The sequence below is a fragment of the Sus scrofa genome, chromosome 3 (assembly GCF_000003025.6).
Source record: "Sus scrofa isolate TJ Tabasco breed Duroc chromosome 3, Sscrofa11.1, whole genome shotgun sequence".
In the NCBI taxonomy this organism is placed as follows: domain Eukaryota; kingdom Metazoa; phylum Chordata; class Mammalia; order Artiodactyla; family Suidae; genus Sus; species Sus scrofa.
The window spans coordinates 25225538-25237145 of record NC_010445.4 but is presented as its reverse complement, the minus strand read 5'-3'; the positions used below and the strand labels follow the sequence as shown (position 1 = coordinate 25237145).

At 38.0% G+C, this 11608-nt stretch overlaps 1 protein-coding gene across 8 annotated transcripts in view; it reads left to right on the top strand.

The window, feature by feature from the left end:
* The window catches only part of REXO5 (RNA exonuclease 5), a 63317-nt gene that overhangs the window by 1861 nt on the left and 49848 nt on the right, over positions 1 to 11608 (top strand). For all 8 annotated transcript variants that reach the window (XR_002342390.1, XM_021086509.1, XM_021086505.1 and 5 more), the window contains 4 exons: positions 3246 to 3358; positions 4327 to 4453; positions 5538 to 5634; positions 9613 to 9756. Coding sequence is in view for 7 of the 8 variants with exons in the window: in XM_021086509.1 (XP_020942168.1) it covers positions 3246 to 3358; positions 4327 to 4453; positions 5538 to 5634; positions 9613 to 9756 (481 nt within the window). In the remaining variant the exon portion in view is untranslated. The remainder of the gene's footprint in view (positions 1 to 3245; positions 3359 to 4326; positions 4454 to 5537; positions 5635 to 9612; positions 9757 to 11608) is intronic.

Below are 11608 nucleotides of genomic sequence, written 5' to 3'. Positions count from 1 at the left end.
GTATATTATCAGGTTGTATACAAATTTTTTGTCCCTTTACTGGTGATATTAACCTTGATTACTTGATTAAGGAAGTATGTGCTAAACTTCTCAAAGGTTATTCTTTTTCTCTGTGATTTTGTGGGAGATGCTTCCTCATTAAACTTCCAGTTTATTTATTTTTTTTTTGCCTCAGCCCACAGCATGTGGAAGTTCCTGTGCCAGGGATTGAACCCATGCCATAGCAGTGACTCAAGCTGCTATAGGGACAACACTTGATCCTTAACCTGCTGTCCCACAAGGGAACTCCTGATTTATTTTTATTAGTATGAGTTTGTAGATACCTATTTTACTCAATGAATTATAATCTATTATGATATTTGCTGCTCAAAATATCCCATATTTGGCCATTAAGCTAGCTTCTGTGTCCCTTTGACATGACCTGATCATTCTTTGAGCATTTCTTTATTTTTCTGGCACAAAAAGATTACCCAGGCTCTTTTATTCTTTTTAGTGGAGAATGACATTTAGAAATTCAAGATCTGGGTGCTAGATATGCTTATTGCTATTGGGATGTCAATACTCCAATACATACATATATTTACATTTGAATATTTTTCTGTATCCATACATATCAAAAAACCATGAATTCATATCAGTATCTCTACTTTAATTCCATGGGGTTCATTATAGTTTTCTCCCTTTGCATATTTATAACTTCCTTATATTGAAGTGAAAACTGATTTGCATTATCTTCAGTGTATTTGATCAGTCCCTCATTGCTGCCATTGCCTGAAACCCTCACGTTCTCCTCACTTTGCTTGGGCTCTTGTCACTTGGAATCTTATACCAGGTCTCCCTCCTGTGTGAATACCTTCATTGCTACTGTGAAAAGTTACCACCCTCATCCTTCTCACATGAACAATTTCACCCTACTTTGGCTCTGAATTATGTTAACCACTATTGTCCCTCAGCATTGATGCCCTTCTTACCCTAACTAAGTTCTAACATCTGATGTCAACCCTCGGTGCTCTCCAGTTCCCACTGCATGGATGCCCTCTACTGCTCAAGCTTTGACACCTCACATTGAGCCACTGTCCTGCATGTGTGTCACGGGTTCCTACCCCTAGTCCTGAGGTGTTTCCCCCATCTCAGGCTCTGACATCCCATGTGTGGCAACCATGATCACTCACCACCATATAGACTCCTTCCTTTGATGCATTATCAGTCTCATACATTTTTGTTTGGCAAATATAAATCGTTAAATTCTTTCAGGAGTTAGCAATATTGTCAGAATGTAAGATAAACATTGTTTTTTTGATTTGGAATTTATTTTGAGAAAATGGGTATATAAGGATACTCATCATATTTTTTATAATTAAAAAAAAAAGCAATATGAGGAGTTCCTTGGTGGCTTAGTGGTTTAAAGATCCGGCATTGTCACTGCTGTGGCTCAGTTGCAACTGTGGCTTGAGGTGGATCCCTGACCTGGGAACTTCACTTGCCACAGTATGGCCAACCTCCCCCCCCCAAAAAAAAAAACCCCAACAACAACGTCAACAATAGAAATTTTTTTTCAGATAAATAAGTTTTTACGTAGGTAAATTTAGAGAATGGACTACTAAAAATTGATGTTTGTTATATTTAACAGATATGGAAAGATCTATACCTTTTTTTTTTAGCAAGGGGAATTGGTTACAAAACAATGATATAATCCTTTGGGGTGGAATAATATAGAGATGAAAAGAGTTTGGGTTTTGGAGCTTGCATTCTAGTCTTATTTCTGCCATTTAACGATTCTTTCATTTCTTTATCTGTAAAATGGGGATAATAATAATGCCTACTTAATAAAACTTGTGAGAATTAAGTGATATAATAATATAAAGTGCTCAGAACTGAAATGGATAGTAATTGCCTAACCTTAGCTTTAAAAAGTCACAGGGAAAAACAGCAGTAATAATAATATCTGGTGTTTATTAAGTATCTATGGTATGTCAGCCATTGGCCCTCGGTATATTGCAATTGCAGTACCTCATTCATCTTCCCAATAATCTTATGATGTAGAAATATAATTATTCTGTAAATGAAGAAACCTTAGCCTTAGAAAGGTCAAGGCACTTGTCCCTAATCTCTTAACATCTTAAGGCACTTAAGATGGTGGAGTTTGGTATTTGAACTTGGATAGTATGACTCCAGGAGTCTTGTTCTGCTGCCCTCCAGACCAAAATGAAAGTGCTAATTATCTGAGTTGTACAAGTACAGGTGACTTATTTTCACTTATTTATTGTCTTTTGTCTGTTTCTCTATTCTCTGACCCTTTTTTTTTTATAAATAAGCATGAATCACTTTAATAACTAGATCTAAGTACAAAGCCATTTTAAGGAGAGGCTTAAGGTCTGACTCCTTAGCTTAGACCACATGATTTTCTATGATATGGCTCCTACTCCTCTCTCCTCTCATATCTGCTGCTCTGTAACATGCGATCTTAGTTCCAGCCAAACCAAACTACATGTTTTGTTTTGTTTTGATTGTTTTTTGTCTTTTTAGGGCCACACCCAAGGCATATGAAAGTTCACAGGCTATGAGTTGAGTCGGAGCTGCAGCTGCTAGCCTATGCCACAGCCACAGCAACTCCAGATCCGAGCCACCTCTGTGACATACACCCACAACAGCTCACAGCAATGCCAGATCCTTAACCTACCTAGCGAAGCCAGGGATCAAAGCTGCATCCTCGTGGATACTAGTTGGATTCGTTACTGCTGAGCCACAAGGGGAACTCCCCAAACTACTTGTTTAGGTACAATGTACCCTCTACCCATCTGACTCATTGTTTTTAAGGTTCAGCCCCAGTATTTTCATCCTAGTGATACTATCTCCAGAACTCCCCCCACACTCATCCACTGCAAGTCATTTAGTCTCTTCGTTCCTATACCTTTATAATAACACTCACCTTATACTGAAATTACTTGTTTCTGCATTTTCCCACCTAGTAGAATGGACCCTTTGAGAGCATGAGTCATGTTTTATTCATCCTATTAGCACATAAGCAAATATCTACAATTAAGGTTCTGTATCAATGTTTATTAAATATCCTATTAATAATATCATCACAAGTTATTGGTCTTAGACCTTCATTTCCAATTAATTAAAAACTCTCCTTATGTTTAGATATATGCTAAAATAATCAGAAACTAAAATATTTTAAAAATTTGCTTTGCTTTGTTTCTGTTCCTTGTAATTCGCTATACACTGAATTATCTTTGCAGAAAGCTCGCTTATCTACCATTTTATTTGCTGAAAACTGTGAAATAACCCATGGCCAGCTATGTGAATTGCTGAAGTATGCAGTTCTAGGCAAATCCAGTGTTCCTAAACCCAGGTATGAGATGAACTTAAATGGTGGGCATAGACCTGGGGTTTCAAACTGGTATCCAGAAGACCATATCTGCCTGGCATTATTTATTTGCCACACAGAATGTCCTAAATTTTTTTTAACAATAGTTTCTAATAATTTAAATTGAGAATCCCTTTACAAAAATCCATATTTTTACTTCTAAAAACTCCAAGATCTGGAAACTGTCCCTCTGTTCCCACATGGCACAACAATTTGTTGAAATTAAATGATGGCCTCCCCCTTTAGATTTATACGTCAGTGTCCCATCTGGTTAGTCCTCTTCCCTTGTTTATAGTATCTGTCTGGCTGCTACAGATATTTTGGTTTGTAACCCCCAGCAGAGTCCTGATTGATGTAACATGATCATATAATAAGAATCCCAATCTTTTTTCTTCCTTTTACAAATCAGAGGCAAAGAGAATTTTACTGTTCTGGTTATCTTCAGTGCCATTATCAAGTGTCTAATGAAAATTGCATTTGTGTATGTACCAATATAGAGAGATTTTCAAATGTACACTTCTCTCTGGGGGGAGGTTACTTAGATACCTCAGAAGCCTTCTTATGCATTAACAGATTCTGTCACTTTCTCTAAAACTGACTTTCTTAAAGCCAGTCAGTCATGTGGTTACTGTCTTAAGGAAGGCCTGTAGGGCAGTTTGAAATCTTGAAGATAATGCCTTTATAAACTGAGCTTAGTTAGTTCTGATTTAAAACAAATTTTTAATAGGATTTTGGATTTGAATGCATTGTATATTACTTGGTATTCTACTTGATTTGAATGGAATAATTTTCTCAAGAGATCTTTATTTGAATTCTGTGCAGTAATAACTTTTCTCCATTTCTAGGCAGTAAGTGATAATAAACTCGAATAGTTATTGCTTACTTCCCTTCTGGATGCCTGTAACTGACTTTATAGTATCAGTCTTAACTGTGTTGGTTTGGCTTTTCAACAGCTGGTGCCAGCTTTTTCACCAAAACCACCTGAACAACGTGGTGGTTTTTATACTGCAGGGGATGAGTCAGCTACATTTTTACAGGTTCTATTTGGAATTTGGATTTCTCCGAAAGGCATTCAGACATGTAAGTTAAGCAAACTTTGTATTTGGACCTGAGTCAGGTCATTCTACCCAGAGACTAGTACACATGTCTCAAATCATGCTCCTTGGCAACTTGATTGAACAAGCAATAAACGGTATAGAAAAATGACTAAGATTGTTACCTTGTGTTGAGAATAGATTTGTCTGAGATTTTTCTATGGTTATCTAGGCAAAACCCTTAATTCCAGATTTCAGTCTATAGTTGCCAGATTATAGTAATATTGCTGCATTTTATTTGGGCTATGATGTTTTCAAAGATTGTAAAATTTACATAAAATCTATATCTTGGGTCCTCTCCTGACAACGTCACAAGATTAAGTTTGTGTAAAACAACCTAAAGTTCCCTTGAGTACCTGACGCTGAATAGCAGTCTTCTTTAGAAAAGGCATGTGCTCTCCGCTTTCCCATAGCCTGCTCCATTCTTTGTCATACTGTTTCATCCATTTACCCCTGAAAGCATTTGAATTGGTCCTAACTTAATCTCTGTGGGTCTCCATTTTCTTTTTTTCTTACATTTATTGAGCACTACCTATACGTTAGGCCCTATATTAATCATACTGCGTGTATCATCTTTAATTCTCACAGTAGTCCTATTAGGGAGAGATACTTTCTTATTCCCACTTTGTACATAAGGAAACGAAGTAACTCATCCAAGTTATAGCTAGTAAGTGGTCAAGCTAGAATTTAAGCCCAGGTGATCCTGGGGCTTGAATTCTTAAGCCTTTGCTTTGCTGTCATCTACCTGGCCTATTTTCTTCTGAAGTAATAGACTTGAAAGTCCTTTGAAAAAATATAGGGAACTTTGCTTTTCTAAGTTATGCATTTTTGTAATGTATATTTCATTTTTACAATATGTAATCAGAGAAGCAAAGAAAATTTCTGGGGTAGGATAAATGTGGTTTCACCTACCTAGTCACTTTTATACATTAAGGAAACTGTCCTTGTACAATGCAAACAGTTAAGGACCAGACCTTTCATAGCACTGAGCTGATAATGAGAGTCTAGGTCTTTGGTAGTATTTTAACTGCTTTCAGTTACTTTCGTAAAAGCCTATTATGTATTTTCAGAAATTCCGCTTGCCTCCCCCATCATCTGATTTCCTAGCTGATATCATTGGGCTGCAAAGGAAAAAGAAAATTGGGGATCTGTCCAAAACAATGGAAGGTATGGCTGTGTTCTGGTTCGATGATTCGCTCATTCTGAAAGACACTGTGGATATGCTTACAAGTAGGTTTATCAGTCAAGTTTATTCTTGCAAGCAACAAAACTCAATTCTAAGTAACTTAAACAGAAAAGCTTTTTTAATTTTTTTTTCTTTTTTTTTTTTTTTTTGCTTTTTAGGGCCACACCCACTGCATATGGAGGTTCCCAGGCTAGGGGTTTAATCAGAGCTACAGCTGCCTGCCTACACCATAGCCACAGCAACACCAGATCCAAGCTGCATCTGTGACCTATACCACAGCTCACAGCAACACCGCATCCTCAACCCACTGAGTGAAGGCTGGGATCAAACCTGGAACCTCATGGTTCCTAGTCGGATTTGTTTCTGCTGCGCCACGACGGGAACTCCTAAAAAAAATTTTTAAAGGAAAAAAGTGTTGGTACCAAGCGAGATTAGACAGAAAGAAATTAGCCGGCATTCATGCATCAGAAATCATTTGGTTAGGTAAGATACCTAAGTCTGCCCCCTGGATATCACTGACATTAGACTCTTGAATTGCCATAAATAATTTTAAAATGGTCACTGGGTTTTGTAGCTTTAAGTGTACAGATGGGAAGGAAGATCCTGCCTTTGACTAATATAGGGGACACTCACTAATACTGCTTAGAGTAGGGAATAGGCAGGGGGTTTGGATGTTGGCCAACTAAAATATAAATATCCATGATAGCAGTGTTTTTCAAACTGTGGGTTATGTCCTGTTAACAAGTTATAGCTGACCTTCTGTTTTGGGAGGCAAGGAGTTGAGTGATGAAATAGAATACAACTTACCCAAGTTTATTACACATAACAAGGTAAGTATTGTTGAATAATGCTTTTTATATGTGTTCAGAAATAAATTATTGAATAGTTGCACTGAGGGGACATGAGAAAGTGATGAGGAGTAACCAGTGATTCCTTCCCATCTTCTTCGTGGCTCTGTTTCCTATTATCCTCTGTCTGAAAGGTATCTAACTTCCTACATTTCCATTGTTCTCTTCTCCTTCTAATAGATGTCTGTGTCTGAACTGCAGCTTTGTTTAATTTGACCTCCACTCTGTTTTAAACATCTTTGAGTGAATCCAGTAGTCATTATGAAATTGAAAACTCATGTAAAGACACTGAGTTGTAAAAGAAAGGAAGTAATGAGGAAAAAGAATTGATATGGCTGAAGAATATATAGATTATTGAGGATGATTGGGAGGTGGAGATGGAATAAGAGGGGAGGTAGTGGTGAGAAATAGGGCTGAAAGGTAGGTTAAAGCTTTGTCCTATAGGCTATAAATGATATGCTAAGGACTTTGGGACATAGCTACTTCTCTGCGCATTTCAGGATTTTGCTTCATTTTCCTAACCTAAGTATCCAAGTCCCCAAGGTATAGTCCATAGCACTTTGTTCTTCTCTCAGTTCAGTCTTTAGTCTTTGAAATAGTCATCTCTTCTTCCCAAATTTACTTATCACTCTTCTATGGATAACTCCTATCTTTATCTGTAGGTTTGATGTCCCAAATTCCAAAGCCTGCCTTTTCAACTGCCTGCTAGAGGTTGCTACCTGGATACTCTGCTGTACCCTTAATCATAATATATCTAAAAGCATTTTTCTCATCCCTAAATAATAACAGGCTCCCATCTTCTAATCCCCTTTTCTGTTGGTACTGTTTTTCTCTGACACCAACTTGAATTTTAGAATTACTTTCTTTTGGCTCCCCATACCCAGTCTGCGTGGCTCTTTCCCTTTGCTCTTATGAATCTCTGTTTAAATGTTACACTATGAGAGAGGCCTTCCCTGATCATAAAATATGACATTAACTCTTTTCCTGCCTCAGCACTCCCTTTCCTCCTTTACTTCCTTTAGTTTTCTCCATAGTTCTTATCTTCACCTGATATATTACGTATTTGCTTATTTATTGTTCATCTTCCCAGCTAGAATTTAAGAGAATTTTATTGATTTTGTTCCTTAGGGAATCTATTGGCTTAGACCAATGCCAGGCCTATAATAAGTACTCAGTAAATATTTTGTTGATTGAACTGAATTTTCTGTCACTATGCTTTACCAGTTTTTCTTGTGTAATGTTTCTTTTCCATACCCTTTTTCCTCTGTCCCTTTCACCATCTTAATCCAGACTCTATCTTGTTTTTTTTTTGTCAGAATTATTGCAAAGTCATTTTTCATTTCTCAATTTCATTTTCCATATATCTTTGAGGTTAATTTTTTTTTGGCATGCCATGCATGTGGAAATTCCCAGGCCAGTGATCGAACCCCTGCCACAGCTGTGATTCAAGCTGCTGCAGTGATGCCAGATCCTTAACTTGATGTGCCACAAGAGAACTCCAAGGTTAATCTTTCTTAAAATACTGTTTGGTTATGCCACTTCCCTTCTCAGGAACTTTCTTTTATTCTACCTTATATATGGAATGCTGGACTAAAGTCCAAACTTGAGCCTGGCATTTGTAGTGGTCTACAATTCAATTTTATCTTCCTCTTTCAATTTTGTTCTCCCCCCCAACCCTTTTTTTTTTTTTTTTTTTTTTTCTTTTTTACAGCCACACTTGTGGCATACAGAGGTTCCTGGGCTAGATGCTGAATTGGAGCTGCAGCTGTGGCCTGTTCCACAGCCACTGCAACATCAAATCTGAGCCCCACCTGCCACCTATGCCTCAGCTTGTGGCAATGCTGGATCCTTAACCCACTGAGTGAGGCCAAGGATTGAACCCACATCCTCACAGAGACAACATCAGGTCTTTAACCCGCTGAGCCACAATGGGAACTCCTCAACCTTGTCTCCTACTCTGCTCCTCTACGTAGCCATTTTTCTCCCCAACTGGCATAGTCACTATCCTACCAAGTTGGCTTTGTACATTTCTATCTTACCTGGAATGCCCTCTTTCCTACTTCTGATACTTTGGCGTTTTGGTTGTGAAGACGGTATACTCATTCAGGCCACCTTAAGTGAGAGGGTGTTTGAAGGATGCATGTGGACTAGAAAGCCACCAAGAATCTAAGTGCCTCGGGTGAAGAGCTGTTCTCCATCCCTTTCAATATCATCTTCATTTCTTTGTTTGTTTTTTTTTTTATCTCTTCCAACTGGTCTATTCTCTATTTCTTAGTTCAATTCTGGAAGCAAGCAAACCTTATCAGCTTAACTAATTACTCTTGTCCTTTTTGAACATGTCTTGAGAAGGAATATCAAGTCAGTTTATAGATGGGTCCTTTTTTTTTTTTTTTTTTTTTGTCTTTTTAGGGCTGCAGGAAGTTCCCAGGCTGGAGATCCAAACTGAGCAGCTGCCAGCCTGTGCCACAGCCACAGCAATGTGGGATCTGAGCTGTGTCTACAGCCTACACCACAGATCACAGCAACACTGGATCCTTAACCTACTGAACAAGGCCAGGGATCGAACCCACATCCTCATGGATACTAGGAGGGATCTTTACCGCTGCACCACCATGGGAACTCCTAGATGGATCCTTCTTTAGCCAGGTCCCCACGCTTAAGACCACCCCTGCTTAAAAGAACAGATTGGTTCTTGAGTAAGTGGTTAGGGGTAGAGTAGATTTATCTAGAATGGGCTGTTAGGAATGGCAGGTACTGTAATGGACTGGTCTAATATCTGAATTCTGAATTACCCCTTGCTTTAAGACTCAGCTAATCCTTTCCTCTCTTGAATCATCCCTACCATCTTAGCCAGTGTATTTGTCCTTTCCCTTTTATAGCCTTTATTATTATAAACCATTTAAGACTTATTTTCTCTTTGTGTTCCTATAAGTGTATTAGAGTGCCGGCTTCTTAAAAGTTGAGTCTGGGTCTTAATAAATCTTTTGCTCTTCACCATGCTTAAATTATAAAACTTTTGCTCTTCACCATGCTTAAAACTCTATACAACATTAAAAGACATGTCCTCTGAGGTCTTAAATATTCTAACATGTTCATTTTTCCTTATTTCAGGGTCTTTACCTTCTGTGAGCTCAAAAGTCAGCATCAGCCCACAGAATGACCCCATCATTCAAAAGTATGGCTCTAAGAAAGTGGGCTTGACCAGATGCCTTCTTACAAAGGAGGAAATGAAAGCGTACCACTTTCCATTACAAGGTTGATTTAGATTTAATCTGATGTTGGTAACAATGGAAAAATATCTGTCATTTTATTTAAAAATATTACTGTTGAAAGTTCATTTTAATGGGTTGCCTTCCAAATGTCTTATTCCATCTTCTATTAATTAATGGGAAATATTTTAAGTGCCATGTTTCCTATAGTGTAGTATGTGTATGTACCACAATTGATTTTAGGTAATACATGACAATGGCCTTAAATAGCATTGAAAGTTCCCAGGCTAGGGGTAGAATCAGAGCTGCAGCTGCCAGACTACACTACAGGCATAGCAACACAGGATCCAAGCCATGTCTGTGACCTATACCACAGCTCATGGCAACGCTGGATCCCCGACCCACTGAACGAGGCCAGGGATTGAACCCACATCCTCATGGATACTAGTGGGCTTCGTTTCTGCTGTGCCACAGTGGGAACTTCCTAATATGTCTTAACACTTTTAACACTTCTCTGGTACTTCTAATCTTCCTCCCATCCATCCCTCCCCCACTTTCTTTAATAAATAGGGTGTGTCTAGGCTCAGAGCCTTGGTCAGTTATGTAGTAAAGAGTTTATAAAAATTCTTTTATTTAGTACCTCCTGATCTCATCAGCGATGTTAAAATTCCTTTTTTTAATTAAAAAAAAAAAGCCGTATTGAGATATAATTAACGTATCATACAGTTCACCCATTTAAAGTGTATAATTCAATGGTTTTTAGTGTACTTATGGAGTTTTACAGCCATAACCACAATCATTTTAGGACTCTTTCCTCACCCCCTCCCCAAAAAACCCTTTACTATAATTTCTCCCCAGTGCCCTTTAGCCTTAGGCAACTGCTAATTACTTTCTGTCAGTGAATTTACCTACGGTAGATATAAATGGAATCATACAATATGTGGTCTTTTGTAACTTAGCATGAAAATCTCAAAGTTAGTCCATGTTATAGTATGTATCATTACTTCATTTATTTTCATTGTAATGATATTCCACATTCAGATATACATTTTACCCATCAGTTGATGACATTTGGCTTGGTTCCACTTTGGGGATGTTATGGATAATGGTACTGTGAACATTTAGATAGAAATTTTTGTGAGAACATAACGTTTTTATTTTTCTTGAGTATATGCCTAGGCGTTGGATCATGTAATAACTCGTTTTAACCTTTTAAGGAACTGCCAGGCTGGTCTATAAAGCAGTTGTACCATTTTACATTCCCTCTGGCAATGTACAAGTGTTCTAATTTTTGGACATACTTACCAACACTTGCTATGCTCTCTTATTGATTATACCCATCCTAGCAGGTGTGAAGTAGTAGTATGATTTTGGTTTGCATTTCTCTGATGGCTGATGATATTGAACATCTTTTTATGTGCTTATTGGCTATTTGTATATCTTTTCATCTCCTTTGTCCTTTTTTATGCCTGCTCCTGTGGCATATGGAAGTCTTCCAGGCTAGGGGTTGAATCAGCTGCAGCCATAGGCCTACACCACAGCCACAGCAATGCCAAATCTGAGCCACATCTGTGACCTACATCACGGCTTGTGGCAATGCCAGATCCTTAACCCACTGGGTGAGGCCAGATATCAAACTTGCATCCTCATAGACACTACGTCTGAGCCATAACAGGAACTCCTGAGCCATAACAGGAACTCCTCCTTTGTCTATTTTGTAATTGGACTGTCTTTTTTATTAAGGTATTGGAGTTCTTTTTGTATCCCAGATAGACTTTTCCTTTTAAAATAGGTTTATTTAAATGAAAAAGCTATCTGTAAAATGGAGTTGTCAGTTCATATATGATAGAATTGCCACGAGGATTAATTGAGTTGATGTACAAAAGGCGCTTAATGTG